Source organism: Oncorhynchus nerka, linkage group LG14 (assembly GCF_034236695.1).
Source record: "Oncorhynchus nerka isolate Pitt River linkage group LG14, Oner_Uvic_2.0, whole genome shotgun sequence".
In the NCBI taxonomy this organism is placed as follows: Eukaryota; Metazoa; Chordata; class Actinopteri; order Salmoniformes; family Salmonidae; genus Oncorhynchus; species Oncorhynchus nerka.
In genome coordinates, this window is record NC_088409.1 from 72,426,366 (window position 1) to 72,446,776 (window position 20,411).

Sequence of the window (20,411 nt, forward strand, 5' to 3'; positions counted from 1 at the left end):
CTAAACCCACAGCACCCCTCATACCCAACCCTAAACCCACAGCACCCCTCATACCTAGCCCACAATCTACAACCACGGGAATAATTTGCATCACAATAAGCTGTAGTGCAATCATGACATCATGTTAGAAGATTATTATGTTCTATTCAAATGGCCTCTTTAAATATAAGTCACAGAACAAGTTCCCTCATTTGGTCTGGCTGTCTGAATGTTCTCCACACATAAAGTGACAGATGGGTATTTAGAGTCAGATACTGTGCTGTGTAAATCCATGGTGATATCAAATCATTGTTCTGAGGAGGCTTTGCCTCAGGGCGCTGTCTATGTGATTTCAGCTCTGGCCAGACTGCTGTTTGTCCTTCAGTGACAAAGATAGATGTAAATTCTCCCTGACTGTGAGTATAGACCTCTGCTGAAGGTATCTAGAATGGTGACTGGTGACGTCTAGGAGATGATATTATCTCTCTAGACAGGGACACATCTCTGGGTGAAAAACCATCTCTGACAGACAGATAGTCATGGAGGGCCTCTTGATGCCTGAGAGGTTGATAGTTGGTTATTTGATCAGCTTGTCTCTCTGGTGCTGCTGAGAGCTGACTGACTGAGAGCTGACTGAGTGGGAGCTGTGAGGCTGAGCTGAGTTCCCTAGGACCCACTCAGTGAACCCTGGGAGTAGGCAGGGCAGGAGACTGAGAGCTGACTGACTGAGAGCTGACTGAGTGGGAGCTGTGAGGCTGAGCTGAGTTCCCTAGGACCCACTCAGTGAACCCTGGGAGTAGGCAGGGCAGGAGACTGAGAGCTGACTGACTGGGGCCACAGGTGTTTTCCTTAGTCCTTTACATTGTGTTCTACTGGGCTCATTATTGGTAAATCCTCTCTGTTGTCCCCTCCACCATGTACTGCCTGTAATGGAAAACAACAGGGCCAACTCAATAGGCAATGTGCTACTACTCTGGCACGTAATTAGAGATGATTTACAGAGCGTGATTACTCTATGCTACTAAATTTGATTGCTCAAACAATTATCTCTGTATATTCTGTGGTGATGGAGCTGAATGATGAAGGAAGCGTTGGGCTTTTGTTCGTCTTAGATGCTGTATTAGAGAGGGAGAACTATCACAATGTTCAAATAATTAGTATTCATTCAACATCAGAGTACAGTTAGGCTGCACAAGCTGACATCTTGCTAGATTTGCAATGTTTTGTTCTCTCAAAGTACATTCATTAGATTATAGGAGTCTGAGCAGTGCTTTATGTTGATCAGACACATTTCCCAATAAGATATTTTGTAAAAACCTTGTCAATCTGAATGTCTGCTTTATGCAGAGGATGAACACAAATGAAAAGTACAAACTAACACTGTGGGTATAGTGCTTACAGAATGTCAATGGACAAGTGTGCGTGTGCGTGCGTGTGCGCGTGTGTGTGTGTGCGCGTGTGTGTGTGTGTGTGTGTGTGTGTGTGTGTGTGTGTGTGTGTGTGTGTGTGTGGGTTCAGGTGAGTGGGTGAGATCGTGAATGTGTAGAGACAGGAAAGTCTCAAAATGGCCAAGGAAAGACTGTATCCAGCCCCCCTATAAACCTGAGTGACATGCACCAGCAATTATAGCACATCACAGCAGGGTATATACAGTGAACATCACACCTCCCTCTATCTATCGCAGCACTACTCTGACACATCTCTCCAGTGTCTGTTCCATGGATGACTGGGTATGGAGAGTGAGAGAGAGAGAGACAGACAGACAGAAAGAGAGAGAGAGAGAGAGAGAGAGAGAGAGAGAGAGAGAGAGAGAGAGAAAGAAAGAAAGAGATGGTATAACCTGCATAGTATAATAAAACCTTGAGTTGGCACACACCCAGATAAAATTATTTAGTGTAGAGGTGCTGACTAAGGGCGAATAAACTGTAAGCTATACAAATCAATAAAGAGTCGCTCTACATACATAAACTCCCAGTAATTTATTGGGTAAAACACCATCGTTTCGGCATCACTGATCACAGGGTCACCCTGAAGAAGGCACAGCCAAAACGTTGACGGTTTAACCAATAAATGACTGGGAGTTTATATATATTTACTTTTATAACCTGCATAGTAATCAGATCCCATCAGCTGTGACACTGCAACCCAGGGAAGCAGAGAAGGATAACAGACCACTAGCACTGAGCAAGAGGGCCACACATACAGGGATTAGTGATAGGGACAGAAACCAAAAACAGGGACAGTAGACTCAGACACACATGCTGTTCACACACAGATAGGACTGGCATGGCACACCTGCATCACTTTGCATACATAGACAATGTACTGCACGCCTAGACAGAGAACATTTCCACATCATGTCGGCTTATTGACCAGACTTACTTTGGATTCCATACAACATCAACAAAACTCAGATCAGGTTGGTAGGCTTACTACTCTGGTGCAGCTACATACAAATCATCCATTGGGTGACAAAACATGTGTAATGCCAATACCCATGATGCCATGTTCAGCTCCAGTCCATTACTTGGTATTCTCATGGCATCATCCTTTCAAATCTTGTCTTGTTGACTAAACTATTGGAACAGAACGTGTGAAGCCAGGGTTTCCGAGACTAATCACATGGTAATGATTACACAGCTAGTCATGACTTCTCTTGTCAACCTGAGTAGTGCTTCTGCTGTCATGCCACACTCTCAGTAACTCAATTTGAAAGGGAAATGTGTCACTCACCAAATGTCAGGCCGGATGCATCAGCCAGACTCCCCACAACATGTTGTTCAGGGCATATACTGTACGTCTAACTCACCAAACATCTTCTGACTTGTTCCTGCTAAAACTGGCTGATGCCTTATCAACAGTCTGTTCTGATTGGAGGGATTTTTGGCATACTGAGTTTCTTTTTTTTTAATGTCTTTTTTAATGTATTTTTCTCCCCAATTTCGTGGTATCTAATTGGTAGTTACAGTCTTGTCCCATCGCTGCAACTTCCGAGGTGAAGGTCGAGAGCCTTGCGTCCTCCGAAACACGACCCCGCCAAGCCACACTGCTTCTTGACACACTGCTCGCTTAACCCGGAAGCCAGCCGCACCAACGTGTTGGAGGAGACTCCGTCCAGCTGGCGACCGAAGTCAGCTTGCAGGCGCCGGATCCTCCACAAGGAGTTGCTATGGGACAACGACATCGCGGCCGGCCAAACCCTCCCCGAACCTGTACGACGCTGGGTCAATTGTGCGTGGTCACGGCCGACTGACTTCAAAAGCAAGAAAGCACATTCAAGAGTACCAACACAACTTTCAAATTAATCATTTGAATTGTCATGACATTTTATTGCAAATATGTTAGTACATTTGCAATAAAATAATTGTATGTTTCTTGGCCAAACAAACACTTTTTTTTATAGCCATCCTGACTATCTTGGTCACGCCATGCATGTTATTTGAAGTGTTCTCATTGTGGGTTAGTATCCTGCACAGCAAATACAACTGTAAAGTGTACCACAATAATAGCCATACAATGACCATGATCATGAGCAGCATTTAGCGGCACTAGGTAGCCTAGTGATTAGAGAGTTGAACTTATAACCAAAAGGTTGCAAGATCAAATCCCCAAGCTGACAAGGTAAAAATATGTCATTCTGCCCCTGAGCAAGGCAGTTAACCCACTGTTCCTAGGCTGTCATTGAAAAAAAGATTTTGTTCTTAACTGACTTGCATAGTTAAATAGAGGTAAAATGAATTAAATTTACATGACCATGAAAACAGCAGCTGACAGACAGTATGCAGAGTGGCCTGGAATTCAGTCATACATTATGTACTAAAACACTCTAACTTCTAACTCACTCAACAACATATGTAGGATCTTAATTTGATCACCCTGTTGCAGGAGAACTTTCCTGCAATGCAGGAAATGTAAAACGTGTAGTGTATTTGAGGTTTAAAAAGGCTTCTGAAGTTTGTTTTCCATACTTGATTTTCCCTTACGAAAAATGTATCAACCCCTACAAAAATGAAATTAATTATAATGCACATAATAATTCACATTTTCTTTGCTGCAGGATTATTTTCCTGTAGAAATCTGGCTCAAATGAAGATCCTACATCTGTAACCTCCTGTTTTAAGTGGATGGGGTACTCCATCTCCAGACTCAACAGTGAGTTCCTAGCTAACTTCATTCTAAGAGTCTGTTCAGTTGACATAATGATCAGGGTCCTTGAAGCACAGACAGTTAGTTACTGGCTATGTGAGTTCATCATAGAGACGTCACATCTTCAACCCTGGATCAATAATCAATTATATAATCTTCATATTGAAACAATCAAAGGAGTCAAATAATCAAGGGAGCAAAATATCAGAAAGATCGCATCAAAACCAGCAGACCAATTACAATGGTATTACTAAGGCATTAAGAATTCTTCGACCATTTCTACTCAGGGTTAAATAATATGACTGTTCTCTTCAGCAACAAATTCAATGAGAACATGGAAATCGTGTGTGCGTGTGCGTGTGGAATGACATGGGGATAGACGGGGTTAATGTATGTTCATGTGTGGTCAGGAGTGGTTCAAGTCGTGACATTGTCAGCATAAATCAATGTTTGAATTCTATATAAAGTCAGGAGCAACTGTCAATTTAAAAGGAAAATATTTTATTCTGGTTACTGACCACCCAAATATATCCTTCATAAAGCATTATGCCGCGCCTGTCTTGTCCATATCACATAGCCAGCCCTAGATCAATGCCCAAGAATGCTATAATCACAACGCACATAATGCTTATCCGAGAGACAGAGACTGGACACAACTCATAAACTGCACTGCGGCATCAGCCGTTAATATCAAATATAGTATTCGTGGTAGGCCTATGTCTGAATATTTCATTCCGCCAGGCTCGCGCACACAGGGCTTAATGTTGTGCAAATCTGGAAACCATTTCATCCTCGCAATAAACTGCCACGTTCTCGCCCATTACCTGCAAGAATCATTAGCCTATCGTGCTGGTGTACTGTATCATCATAACATATTTTTCATCACCCATAGCAGCAGACATGATAACATAACACCTTGTAGTCAACTAAGCATTTGCGCACTATTCATTGAAGGAAAATACTGAACAACCACAGGGTGTTTTTGGCATAATAATAACTCAGTCGGACTGACGATGATAAAAAGTTCAAGCACACTTACCACCTTTGAACATGGTGGAAGATTTATGTCGTCCTCTGTCTTTTGAGAATCATCTATTCTTGTATTCCAGACTAAACGTGCGCTCTCTATTTTCGAAGTTATCAAAATAAAAGTTTTAAATGTTTCTTTGTTTTATGATGCGTCTAATGTAGCTCCTCTTGTCGCGGTTGCCGTCCAGCCAACACATTCAGTTGTGATCTATAAAATAGTCAACGAACGTTAGTCTCCTCTCATCCCGTTGAGTAGGCTAGTCTATGGGACAGACCTTTTCAAGCAGGATTTGGAAAACACGCAAGAGTAACGTTACGCATTGCGAACAAATGCATTGAAAATATCATTTCAAAAGCAAAACACCCTACTGTTCGGCTTGTGAGAGGTACCGTAGAGCTCGTTTCAATCGTTGATAACCATCATTTTTACACTCACTTCAAATGAATGCAAAACAGCTATTACACATTTTTGGGGCAAAACGACTGTGCTCACAGCCTATCTCCAAATAGAGAGTTAATAATGTTTAAAGTGCAATCTAAATTCCTTCTCGAACGAACTCGGATGGATCATATCATATTCGTTCAACTCTTTCCTTATCACAATAAGTTATTTAGATTCAAATTTCGTCTCTGAAGTCGGATAAGGCGCTGGGTCCTCAAATCTTCATTAAAAACGTGGATTTTGATGCGTTTCGATCCGTATAAATAATCCAATAATATATTCCCGCGCTTTCCCGTAGTGTTTGGGAGCTGCAGTAAAATTCCTGCCTTTCTCCGGTCTTATCTGTGAAGACCTTTCAATTTACGCCACTTCCTCAGCGAATGTAGACTTTCGCCATCCTGCCCTTAAGGTAGAATAAAGAAAGTAGCGCAGTGGGTCCGCTCTGTCTCATCAATGCACCCTCTCCGTCCGTCTCTGAGTAGGCTTGCTCCGTTTTCTCCGGTGTTTGCTGGCAAAGTCTGAATGTTCAGCCCTCCACTTGAAGGAAAATTGTACAATTATCTTATTATCACCTACATTCTAATTCCGTGTATAGAGGGCAGTATTATTCACACACAAATTAAAAGTGCCAAATAAAAGACAATAACTTATGTAACTCAATGTAATATCTTGTTTTCTTCGCATGTTAGCCTTATCATCAAGATCTTTATTTTTTTCAGGCTCTGGGAGATGCTGGAATTTGGTTTAGAAATGTGGTTGGTACCGTTACATGCATGATTGACACATGACAATGATCACTAGTCAAATCAAATCAAATTGTATTAGTCACACACATACAACAAGTGTAGGTAGACCTTACAGTGAAATGCTTACTTACGAGCCCCTAAATAACAACGCAGTTTAAAAAAAATACGGATAAGACTAAGAAATAAAAGTAACAAGTAATTAAAGAGCAGCAGAAAAATAACAATAGCGAGACTATATACAGGGGGGTACCAGTACAGAGTCAATGTGCGGGTCCACCGGTTAGTTGAGGTAATATGTACATGTAGGTAGAGTTAATAAAGTGACTAAAAAATACATGATAAAAACAGATAGTAGCAGCGGTGTAAAAGAGAGGGGGGACAATGCAAATAGTCGAGATGCGGGCCGGGATCAATGTGGGCGGAGTCAAACGCGTTTAACCCTTCCCTTCTCCTTCAAGGTCACCCAAATTGAGGTTCACGTAGAAGGTAGCAACGTCAACGAAAGCGAATCTTAAACGAACCTAACCTACATGGATGAAAAATATTGGACAATATGTGTAAGTAAATGTAGTTTTTCCTTTGTTATTGATTGTTTACTGTAAAATGAAGTTGCTCGTTTCCGATCTTATTCTTTGCTAGAATTACAATGATTTTTCAGTAACCACCCTACAGCTTTAATGTTATAGGTTTGAAAGTTGTATGTCAAAATGTGTCTATTTTGTATTTGAACACATTTAACAGATACTGAGGCCACAAGCTAGTGAGATTTTCTTTCTAGATCCTGCCATGGCACTGGCTGGAGAGATGAAAGTCGCACCCGGTTTCATCCCATCTGGATAGTGGTAGTTCAGTTTTAGACCACTTGTCTATTTTATTTTGATCTGTGGCTCTGTTTTATTTAAAGTAATATGTACTATGTAAAATATGTATGTACTTACATACATGTATGATACATCATTTCCCATTCGGTGCATTAAACAGATGGAAACAGAACCATAGATAACATTACCAGTGGGGCAGTTCTCTTTGAACCCATTATGACCCCCCCCCCACACACACACACACAAAAATTCGGTTACAACTGTGTTCAAAACTGTTATGCATGCTGGAGTATAAAACGCTGTTGGATTGTACATCAAACTCCTGCAGAGCTGGATGCTGATGTGACATGCTGTGACTTCCTGTGGGGGCGGAGTCTTCTACATCCTGAAATATATTCCTGGGGGATGTCTTCTACATCCTGAAATATATTCCTGTGGGGGGTGTCTTCTACATCCTGAAATATATTCCTGGGGGATGTCTTCTACATCCTGAAATATATTCCTGTGGGGGGTGTCTTCTACATCCTGAAATATATTCCTGGGGGATGTCTTCTACATCCTGAAATATATTCCTGTGGGATGTCTTCTACATCCTGAAATATATTCCTGTGGGGGGTGTCTTCTACATATATATATATATATATATATATATATATATATATATATATATATATATATATATATATATTTTTCAGAATGATGTAAAAGACTTCCCCCCATGAAGTCACAGCATGTCACATCAGCATCCAGCTCTGCAGGAACAGGTACTGTATAGGCTATTAGCTAAAGTAAGGTGCATTCTTGTACACACGTCCCTAGAGGTTCCCTTACATTACTTAATGACCACAATCTGTTTTCTTTCTAAACGATACCGGAAAAAAATACACGGTGAACTGGGAGCTGTGAACTGGGTATGTAGTCAACTGTGTGTAATGCTGAAGACTTGATGCATGGCAAGATATAATAGCTGTGATGACTTGTTTAGTTGTTATAGATATCACTGAAAACCCCTTTAGTAATAGGGGCTTTTGTTTGCATGGTGGTATTGTGAAAGTAGGGTGTAATTCGTCTTGATCACCCAATGAGGCACTACTCTTAATATTTATTCTTCCTTTTTCTTCAAGGAAGCAGATTTTCTTCTAAGCGACACCCTAGAGGTAGCAAGGTGATGTGAACTCCAAACATTTAAAGGCACTGTTCCCCTCCCTAGTGTAATTGGGATGGACGGGGAAGACCACATTACAACCCTTAAAGAACTACAGTTGTATGATGGCCTGGATGACGAGACAAATGTTCTCCTCAAGGAACCATTAATGTTACAGAGAGATTATGAAATGTTCTATGTGGAGGCAGTTGACAACAAGAAAATGACTCTCTGCCTCTTTAGAGGAGCAGGAGTGAAGTGGTCAAATCTTATTTTGTCTGCTGTGTTAATTGTTTCAATTGTTAATTGTGTTATGTTTAGTAAAGATGACGTAGAAGTCACCCGAGTCTCTGATCTCTTCACTGGAGCTGGTATAACTTCATGTACAAAGCACATTCAGCTTGTCAGTATGTCTACATGGTTATAGTCTGTCTCCATTCTCATGAGGAAAGTAAATAACATTATAAATCAGGATGGGTAGTAACTATGTATGCTCAATGAAATAATGTAATTACAAAGTTATAACATTTATCAACACAATTTGAATAGTACCTGACATACATAACAAGTCTGTTGTTCACTGCAACAATATCAGTAGCTTGTCTCAAATATAGCATGAAGTAAAAAGTGTTACAACACATGTGCTGGTACCACTTTATATAATATTTCTTACGATCTTCAAAAATGAAATACGTTTGTATTGAACGTGTGCCTTACACAAACTTGTGTGTTTGTATTCAGTGTGTGACTGTCAAACCTGACAAAAAAAAAGATGGGTGGGGTCAAGAGTGGGCGGGGTCAAACATTTGACACCGCCCACATTGAGGCCGACAAATAAACTGGTGGGCGGGGTCAAACATAAGACTCCGCCCACACTGAGCCCTGCCCGGAACTGCACTCCGGTGCCGCTTGCAGTGCAGTAGCAGAGAGAACAGTTTATAACTAGGTTGGCTGGAGTCTTTGATCATTTTTAGGGTCTTCCTCTGACACCGCCTTGTATAGAGGTCCTGGATGGCAGGAAACTTGGCCCTAGTGATGTACTGGGCCGTTCACACTACCCTCTGTAGTGCCTTGTGGTTGGAGGCCAAACAGGTGCCATACCAGGCAGTGATGCAACCGGTCAGGATGCTCTCGATGGTGCAGCTGTAGAACCTTTTGAGGATCTGAGGACTAGTGTGCCAATTCCTTGGACATTTTTTTTTTCTCTCTCTCTCTCTCTCTCTCTCTCTCTCTCTCTCTCTCTCGCTCTCTCAGGGAAAAATGTGTAGCTTATGTTTTTATGTTTTGGTAAAAACACAGTGTAGAAATACTTAGCCTTTAATGGTGATGGTTGTTTATCTGCCATCCAATTGGGCCAGAGCACACTAGTCCTAAATCAGATAGGGACTGATTGGTGATTACTGAAAACATGATGAATTGATGGGGATCAAGGTTTTCATCAAGGATCTGTCTGTACTTTGCGCCGTTCATCTTTCCCTTGATCCTGACTAGTCTCCTAGTTGGCATTCAGGCCAATCTTGGTTTAATCAGACCAGAGAATCTTGTTTCTCATGGTCTGAGAGTCCTTTAGGTGCCTTTTGGCAAAAAGTGACCATCGGGTTCTTGGTCATCTCCTTGACCAAGGCTCTTCTCCCCCGATTTCTCAGTTTGGCTAGGAGGACAGCTCTATGTAGAGTCTTGTTGGTTCCAAACTTCTTCCATTTAAGAATGATGGCCACTGTGTTCTTGGGGACCTTCAATGCTGCAGACATTTTTGGTACCCTTCCCCAGATCTGTGCCTCGACGCAATCCTGTATCGGAGCTTTACGGATAATTCCTTTGACCTCGTGGCTTGGTTCTTGCTTGACAGGTGTGTGCCTTTCCAAATCATGTCCAATCAATCGATTTTACCACAGGTGGACTCCAATCAAGGGTGATCAATGGAAACAGGATGTACCTGAGCTCAATTTCGAGTCTCATAGCAATGGGTCTGAATGCTTATGTAAATAAGGTATTTCTGTTTTTTATTTTTAAAACATTTGCAAAAATGTCTAAAAACCTGTTTTCGCTTTATTTGATCAATTTTAGAATAACGCTGTAACGTAACAAGATGTGGGAAAAGTCAAGGGGTCTGAATACTTTCCGGAGGCACTGTACAATTAGAATGATCCTTTGGTACCAACTGATAGATCTTGGAGGCTGGAGGCCTGTTACTGTGCTGCTCGTGCCCTGTACCATAGTGTGACTTTGACTGTAGTTTTCCCAGGAGGAGAAACTTTCACAGCCAATTAGTCTCAATGATTACGGTTGAAATGGTAAGAGAACTCATAACAATGGTTGCAGATAGAACACTGTTTCCATGATCATGAGCCTTTCCACTGGCCACACACTGGTTGAATGAACATTGTTCAAAGAAATTACGTTGAACTAAGGTGGAATCGACGTTGAATTGACGTCTGTGCCCAGTGGGTTGTGACCCGACTTACAATTACAACTGTGCAACATAATTAATGGAAGACTTCAATAGCAGACACCATCGTCTTAAACATTTTCTTTCAAGAAAGGTAGCTTGCTATAGGCCTATTCTACATACTGTAAGAAAGGAATAAGCAGCAGGTAACATCAGAAATGTTGTTGCTAAATAAGGCAGAGTCATTTTCACTTTAGCTATCTCAATTCTTGTAGGCATGACATTTTGTGAGTAATTTCTGTCCCTTCCTTGTCTCATTCATAGCCAGATTCTCAACTGAACATCAATGGCACAGACAGGAGGTGAAAATTACTGGGCTCTATTCATACAGATGTAGGATCTTAATTTGATCACTTCTTGTTGCTATTAAACTAGACAAGTCAGTTAAGAACAAATTCTTATTTACAATGACGGCCTACCCCGGCCAATCCTGGACAACGCAGGGCCAATTGTGCACCACCCTATTGGACTCCCAATCATGGCCAGATGTGATACAGTCTGGATTTGAACCAGGGACTGTGGTGATGCCTCTTGCACTGAGATGCAGTGCCTTAGACTGTTGCGCCACCCAGGAGCAAAACTGTAGTGTGTTTTAGTTTCAAATGAGCGTCTGAAGTTTGTAATTTCCACTTTGAAATTTCAGTCTCGATTTGCTGGAACTACAAATGAATCAACCCATACACAAATGTCCATGAATTATTATCCACATAATAATTCACATTTCCTGTTGCTGCAAGATTATTTTCCTGCTGCAGTACGTACACTGGCTCAAATTAAGATCATACATCTGTAACTTGTGATGGGGCAAGAGAAGAGAACAGTAGGCCTACTAAGTTTGATTTGATAATGTTACTAAAAATGAAGCTTACTGTCAATGAAATAAAAAAGCATATATTTTCTATTGCATTCTGAACAAATGCGACATTTTCTATGATTTCGTGTCAATAGAAATTCAGATCCACAGACAGCAACACGCAACTCGATTATCTCACATCGATTGTTCCGCCTGCAACGATGGCTTCTGCATTAGATTACTGCTGCCTTTCTGGTTCCCACATGCACCGGAAATATGGCGGCGCCCACGGTCGAAACGCAAGTCGTACCAGCTAAAAAACCAACCGGTAAATATCCGTTATAAAAATGCTATCACACGAGAAATAACCAAGAACGTGGTGTACGGAACATGCTTGAAAAAATAGTGTAATAAATTGACACCATGAATAAAGAATTATGACACAGATAAAGTTAGCGACCAGCTAATGCTAATAACAAGGAAAACTGACTCAAATGGTTTGAAAGAGTGATTAGCTAGCTAATTTACTTGATACTTATCTGCAAGAACGAAATATATTAAACTTATAGAACACTTTTTAAAATGTTTTTAAGGTCCATGGTCTAACTTTCGTCATCTGCTTAGAAAACATGGGAGACCAGTTGGGGGACCCTGCTGAGCAGAAGGTTGCACCTATTTATGCTGTAATAAACTACAACAGCATTGTATTAACGTTTTGTTATGACTGGATTATAATTGTTTATGGAGTTGTGGTTTTTATAATTAGGCCTGTACAAGAGGAATAGGGACTGTGGAATTTCAAAGCACTTACCAAAACAATATGTAACAACTCAGAAGAGTAACTTCATGTAAATTATTACCAATAATCATATGAGACTCTGCCCCTACACCGTATTTGATCTGAAGCCTCCTGTCTTGTCTGTGTTTGTCAACTATCTCCTTCAGTAAAATTATTTGATTCTTCCCCAAGTACGAGGACCACGGCGGGTGGCCAATCAAATTCCTGATGAAATCCTGCAAGACCCAGAGTTACAGGAGGCTATCCGTGCTTTGCCTTCAAATTACAACTTTGAGATCCACAAGACAGTCTGGCGGGTGAGACAGGCCACGTCTAAGAGAGGTAAGCTCAGAATAGGCCTATTCATGACTTTTCTACTATCTATAGGGCTTGGATAAAGTATTTACCACGGGTGGACTCCTTACTGGAAAAGACTAATAAGGTGTGTCTATCAGTTCCTGGCTAAGGATAACCTTAAACCTGGAGAACCTCAGAATAGCTAGTGTTGCTATATAGAAAGTTAACTTGCTATCTGAATACTTGAATATGCTTTATCATGCAGTTTTAATGTCTATCTATATCAGACACCATTAGTGAATGAGAGATCCAATAACCAAAAAAAAAGGTAATGGTATGTTTCTCGAAGGTTATTGTTCTGGTAACTTGTGTTGTTGTGGTATTTACCAAGAAGGCCTAACTCTTACTATAGAACATAGGAGTACCATGTTCAAATACTTCCTATCAACGTTATTGTCAGCAGTTGTCTCACAGCTAGAGGACGTCAAACTAAACTATGAACTTTAGGACATTCACAAATATCTGCTAGAGCAGCGTTTCCCAAACTCGGTCCTGAGGCCCCCCTGGGTTCACTTTTAGGTTTTTGCCTGAGCACTACACAGCTGATTGAAATAACAAACTTATCATCAAGCTTTGATTATTTGAATCAGCTGTGTAGTGTTCAGGAAAAAAACTAAAAGTGCACCCAGGGGTGGGCCCCAGGACAGACCCCTGTGAAGTGTTATAGGGTTGTGATGGTGATGAGAGGGTGAGGTGTTATTGGGTTGTGATATTGATGAGAGGGGTTATTAGGTTGTGATGGTGGTGAGAGGGGTTATTGGTTGTGGTGGTGATGAGGTGTTATTGGGTTGTGAGGGTTGAGGTGTTATTGGGTTGTGAGGGTTGAGGTGTTATTGGGTTGTGATGAGGGCTGAGTTGTTATTGGGTTGTAATGCTGATCAAATCCAATTTTATTTGTCACCTAAGATGAATACAACAGGTGTAGAACTTACCGTGAAATGCTTACTTACAAGCCCTTAATCAACAATGCAGTTCAAGAAATAGAGTTAAAGAACATATTTACTAAATAATGTACAGAAATAAAAAGATGAGGGAGAGGAGTTATTAGGTTGTGATGGTGATGAGAGGGGTTATTGGGTTGTGATGGTGGTGAGAGGTGTTATTGGTTGTGATGGTGATGAGAGGGGTTATTGGGTTGTGATGGTGATGAGAGGGGTTATTGGGTTGTGATGGTGACGAGGGTTTATTTGGTTGTGATGGTGATGAGGGGTTATTAGGTTGTGATGGTGATGAGGAGTTATTGGTTGTGATGGTGATGAGAGGGGTTATTGGGTTGTGATGGTGATGAGAGGGGTTATTGGGTTGTGATGGTGATGAGAGGGGTTATTGGGTTGTGATGGTGGTGAGAGGTGTTATTGGTTGTGATGGTGATGAGAGGGGTTATTGGGTTGTGATGGTGATGAGAGGGGTTATTGGGTTGTGATGGTGACGAGGGGTTATTTGGTTGTGATGGTGATGAGGGGTTATTAGGTTGTGATGGTGATGAGGAGTTATTCGGTTGTGATGGTAATGAGCGCTGAGGGGTTATTAGGTTGTGATGGTGATGAGGAGTTATTCGGTTGTGATGGTAATGAGCGCTGAGGGGTTATTAGGTTGTGATGGTAATGAGCGCTGAGGAGTTATTAGTTTGTGATGGTAATGAGGAGTTATTCGGTTGTGATGGTAATGAGAGCTGAGGGGTTATTAGGTTGTGATGGTAATGAGGGCTGAGGGGTTATTAGGTTGTGATGGTAATGAGGGCTGAGGGGTTATTAGGTTGTGATGGTGATGAGGAGTTATTCGGTTGTGATGGTAATGAGGGCTGAGGGGTTATTAGGTTGTGATGGTGATGAGAGGGGTTATTAGGTTGTGATGGGGATGAGGGCTGAGGGGTTATTAGGTTGTGATGGTGATGAGGGCTGAGGGGTTATTTGGTTGTGATGGTGATGAGAGGGGTTATTAGGTTGTGATGGTGATGAGAGGGGTTATTAGGTTGTGATGGTGATGAGGGTTGAGGGGTTATTTGGTTGTGATGGTGATGAGAGGGGTGAGGTGTTATTGGATTGTGATGGTGATGAGGGGTTATTAGGTTGTGATGGGGATGAGGGCTGAGGGGTTATTAGGTTGGGATGGTGATGAGGGCTGAGGGGTTATTAGGTTGTGATGGTGATGAGAGGGGTTATTAGGTTGTGATGGTGATGAGAGGGGTTATTAGGTTGTGATGGTGATGAGGGTTGAGGGTTATTTGGTTGTGATGGTGATGAGAGGGTTGAGGTGATATTGGTTGTGATGGTGATGTGAGAGTTGAGGTGTTATTGGGTTGTGATGGTGATGCGAGGGGTTATTGGGCTGTGATGGTGATGAGAGGGATTATTGGGTTGTGATGGTGATGAGAGTTTTTTTTAGGTTGTGATGGTGATGAGAGGGTTACCAGGTTATGATGGTGATGTGAGAGGGGTTATTGGGTTGTGATGGTGATGAGAGGGATTATTGGGTTGTGATGGTGATGAGAGGGGTTATTGGGTTGTGATGGTGATGAGAGGGGTTATTGGGTTGTGATGGTGATGAGAGGGGTTATTGGGTTGTGATGGTGATGAGAGGGGTTATTGGGCTGTGATGGTGATGAGAGGGTTTTTAGGTTGTGATGGTGATGAGAGGGGTTATTGGGTTGTGATGGTGATGAGAGGGGTTATTGGGTTGTGATGGTGATGAGAGGGGTTATTGGGTTGTGATGGTGATGAGAGGGGTTATTGGGTTGTGATGGTGATAAAAGGGTTATCAGGTTGTGATGGTGATGTGAGAGTTTAGGTGTTATTGGGTTGTGATTAGAGGTCGACTGATTAATCGGAATGGCCGATTAATTAGGGCCGATTTCAAGTTTTCATAACAATCGAGAATCAGTATTTTTGGACAATTATTTTTATTATTATTATTATTATTTTTTACACCTTTATTTATCCGTTATTCAACTAGGCAAGTCAGTTAAGAACACATTCTTATTTCAATGACGGCCTATTAACGGTGGGTTAACTGCCTCGTTCAGGGGCAGAACGACAGATTTACACCTTGTCAGCTTGGGGGATCCAATCTTGCAACCTTACAGTTAACTAGTCCAACGTTATAATCACCTGCCTCTCGTTGCACTCCACAAGGAGACTGCCTGTTACGCGAATGCAGTAAGCCAAGGTAAGTTGCTAGCTAGCATTAAACGTATCTAATAAAAAACAATCAATCATAATCACTAGTTAACTACACATGGTTGATGATATGACTAGTTTATCTAGCGTGTCCTGCATTGCATATAATCTGACTAAGCATACAAGTATCTGACTGAGCAGTGATAGGCAGCAGCAGGCTCGTAAGCATTCATTCAAACAGCACTTTCGTGCGTTTTGCCAGCAGCTCTTCGTTGTGCGTCAAGCATTGCTCTGTTTATGACTTCAAGCCTATCAACTCCCGAGATGAGGCTGGTGTAACCGATGTGAAATGGCTAGCTAGTTAGCGGGGTGCGTGCTAATAGCGTTTCAAACGTCACTCGCTCTGAGACTTGGAGTGGTTGTTCCCCTTGCTCTGCACTCACCCATACAGGTGACATTGATGGCACTGATACTCTCATCTAACAATCACACATAGAGAGCTAGAATGGAGGGGGCAAGAGGGAATGGTGAAGAAAATAGCCCTATTCCCTATACATTGTACTACTTTTGACCAGAGCTCTTTAGGTACTATTTGGGATAGGGTGGCTTTAAGGATACTGCCCATGTCTCTGTTCTGTATTGGTTTCATTAGAGAGTTTCTTCTCTCTCTGGGCTCGCAAAATCAAAGATCACCTTATCGACTCTGCACTCTACCCCTCTCTCTCTCCCTCCATCTGTTTCTGCCTGGGCTTTGAACCCCTTCCACTCAGCCTCTCTCACTCATCCTCAGTTGAATTGGCGTCTTTGTTTTGGTCATTTCACTTCCTGTTGGAATGGAATGAAATGAAGCAAGCAAACACCATTGTTTTTACTGCCCAGCCTCAATTGTTGAGTGTAAACAGAAGTAACAGCTAAGTGAGCATACATTTGGTTCTGGAGAGTTACCATAGCTCCTTAGAAACGTCAGAATTTCAGATTTGATTGTGTCGTAGCGTTTGCTGTCATTAAATGTGAACACTGTATATTATCAAATCAATTCTCTATGTGTAATTATTACGCGATTAAACTAATCACGGAATAGTAATTAGCTAGGAAGTCGGGGCACCACGGGAAAATGTTGGTTATAGAGTTTAAATTTCCCAAATATAACTCGTCAGATATTTTATTATCTTATTGATAACCTTCTTCTATTAATGTATTGTTACCTCATTAGTCTCATTCCTGAATGTCGCAAAACCTTGGAGATCTGCACGAACCCTAACATAGATCATGAATCAGTGATATACAAATTGGCTTAATTATTTATTTACTAACTAACTAATCCATCACAGAATTACATAAACACACAACAATTAGTTATACATTGGGTACTAACATGACACAAGGAAAAGTCCCTAGTGGACGAAACCGATATGATGGCTTGGTAGACAAAGCAAAGGAGGCTCAAGACCAGGAATGTCTGCTGGATAATAGTTCATCAGAGAGACTCTGGTTGCGTTCCCCAGAAGTCCCAAGGTCTTTTGTGGTTGTAGGTTGTTATAATGGATACGTCAGAGTACCATTTGGAAATGTTCTTACACCGGATGCGTTTAACAGACTAAAGTATGTAAACAGCCGCAGCCTGAATAATTGGTCTTTAGTTTGTAGATTTCTTCACCATTTCAGCGTGTTGATGATCTCCACATTCTCTGGTCTTGTCCTTTTGTAGAGTTGTAGTTTAAACCACTTCACACACCAGCATCATCTGGTATGTTTTGGTCTAATGTAAATTTTGTCGGAAGTGTGTTTTATACTTTTAATAGAAAAGGGGGCGTTCCATTACGCCGGTGTAAATATCTGTGCTCACGGGGGGGTCACTGACTTGTTAAAACTTTATATGAAAAGCCATCCTCTCATTTAGAAAGCTAACATCACATTTCATCTTTTCAAAAGTAGTCTTATACTTAATCATTACTTGTATACAACATTCAGGTGCAAACCTCATAATTGAGAAGTGTATACAAACAAAGAAACAGTAATGTGTCTCCTGTCCTTCATGATGTCACCAAATGAAACATACTCGACATGACTGTTCCTTAAGTGTCCACAGACCATTCCATCTGCTTGGAATACAGAAATACTGTTCAATTATTCAACCTTTTGACGTTACCGTACTGCAAAGTCTTTCTCTGTGGTAACAAAAGGATTCTCAGCCTTCTTTTTGGCCGAGTGGGGTAAAGAGTTTTAGCTATTTATGACCGTCATAAACCTTTGGTGTGAGAGGGAGAGAGAGAGAGGACTGTGATCCTCACCAAAAAGGGCACGTCGTAACAACTGTGATAATTTCAGACTTTTCATGGTAAAAAGTAATGGCGCCGATAGAGATAGTCGCCTCGCTTTGCGTTCTTAGGAAACTATCCAGTATTTATTTTTATTTTTATGTATTACTTCTTACATTGCTACCCCAGGAAATCTTAAGTCTTATTACATACAGCCGGGAAGAACTATTGGATATAAGAGTAACGTCAACTTACCAACATTACGACCAGGAATATGACTTTCCCGAAGCGGATCCTGTGTTTGAACCACCACCCAGGACAATGGATCGGATCCCTGTAGGTGACCCAAAACAACAACGACGCCACAGAAGGGGAGGACGGAGCAGTCTTCTGGTCAGGCTCCGTAGACGGGTTCATCACTCACCGCTCCCGAGTATACTACTTGCCAATGTCCAGTCTCTTGACAACAAGGTAGACGGAATACGAGCAAGGGTTGCCTTCCAGAGAGACATCAGAGATTTAACATTCTCTGTTTCACGGAAACATGGCTCACTCCAGATATCAGAGTCGGTACAGCCACCCGGTTTGTTCATGCATCGCGCTGACAGAAACATACATCTCTCTGGTAAGAAGAAGGGCGGGAGTGTATGCCTTATGATTAACGAGTTGTGGTGCGATCATAACAATATACAGGAACTCAAGTCCTTTTGTTCACCTGACCTAGAATTCCTTACAATCAAATGCCGACTGCATTATCTACCAAGAGAATTCTCTTCGATTATAATCACAGCCGTGTATATCCCCCCCAAGCAGACACCACGACCGCCCTGAAAGAACTTCATTGGACTCTATGTAAACTGGAAACCATATATCCTGAGGCTGCATTTATTGTAGCTGGGGATTTTGACAAAGCTAATCTGAAAACAAGGCTCCCTAAATTTTATCAGCATAACGAATGCGCGACACGGACTGGCAACATTCTGGATCATTGCTACTCTAACTTCCGCAACGCTTTCAAAGCCCTCCCCCGCCCTCCTTTCGGCAAATCTGATCACTACTCCATTTTGTTGCTCCCAGCCTATATACAGAAACTTAAACAGGAAACGCCCATGCTCAGGTCTGTTCAACGCTGGTCTGACCAATTGGATTCCACGCTTCAAGATTGCTTCAATCACGTGGACTGGGACATGTTCCAGATAGCCTCAGACAATGACATTGATGTATACGCTGATTCGGTGAGCGAGTTTATTAGCAAGTGCATCAGTGATGTTGTACCCACGGTGACTATTAAAACCTTTCCCAACCAGAAACCATGGATTTATGGCAGCATTCACGCAAAACTGAAAGTGTGAACCACTGCTTTTAATCATGGCAAGGCGACCGGAAACATGACCTAATACAAACAGTGTAGCTATTCCCTTCGCAAGGCAATCAAACAAGCTAAGCGTCAGTATAGAGACAAAGTAGAGTGGCAATTAAACTGCTCAGACACGAGACGTATGTGGAAGGGTCTACAGTAAATCACGGATTACAAAAAGAAACCAGCCCCGTTGTGGACACTGACATCTTGCTCCCAGACAAATTAAACAACTTCTTTGCTCGACAATACAGTGCCAATGACACGGCCTGCTACCAAAACCTGTGGGCTCTCCTTCACCGCGGTCAACGTGAGTAAAACATTTAAACGTGTTAACCCTCGCAAGGCTGCCGGCCCAGATGGCATCCCTAGCTGCGTCCTCAGAGCATGCGCAGACCAGCTGGCTGGTGTGTTTACGGACATATTCAACCAATCCCTATCCCAGTCTGCTGTTCCTACATGCACCATTGTTCCTGTTCCCAAGAAAGCTAAGGCAACTGAGCTAAACGACTATTGCCCCGTAGCACTCAATTCCGTCATCATGAAGTGCTTTGAGAGGGCCGATTTCAAGTTATAACAATCGGAAATTGGTATTTTTGGATGCCGATTTTGCCGATTAAAAAAAATATATATTTTAATTAAAAGAAATATATGTATATTTTTTACATCTTTATTTAACTAGGCAAATCAGTTAAGAACACATTCTTATTTTCAATGACGGCCTAGGAACGGTGGGTTAACTGACTTGTTCAGGGGCAGAACGACAGATTTTCACCTCGTCAGCTCTTGGATTCAATCTTGCAACCTTAAGGTTAACAAGTCCAACGCTCTAACCACCTGCCTCTCATTGCACTCCACGAGGAGCCTGCCTGTTACGCGAATGCAGTAGAAGCCAAGGTAAGTTGCTAGCTAGCATTAAACTTATCTTACAAAAAACAATCAATCAATCATAATCATTAGTTAACTACACATGGTTGATGATAGTACTCGTTTATC

General features: G+C 41.8%; 1 protein-coding gene across 3 annotated transcripts in view; it reads left to right on the forward strand.

Moving 5' to 3' along the window:
- Nucleotides 1-11,808: 11,808 nt before the first annotated feature.
- LOC115118172 (2-(3-amino-3-carboxypropyl)histidine synthase subunit 1-like) overlaps nt 11,809-20,411 on the forward strand; it is a 144,792-nt gene continuing 136,189 nt past the window's right edge. For all 3 annotated transcript variants that reach the window (XM_065000362.1, XM_065000363.1, XM_065000364.1), the window contains exons 1-2: nt 11,809-11,877; nt 12,520-12,669. In XM_065000362.1, coding sequence (XP_064856434.1) covers nt 11,826-11,877; nt 12,520-12,669 — 202 coding nt within the window. In that variant the 5' untranslated portion in view covers nt 11,809-11,825. The remainder of the gene's footprint in view (nt 11,878-12,519; nt 12,670-20,411) is intronic.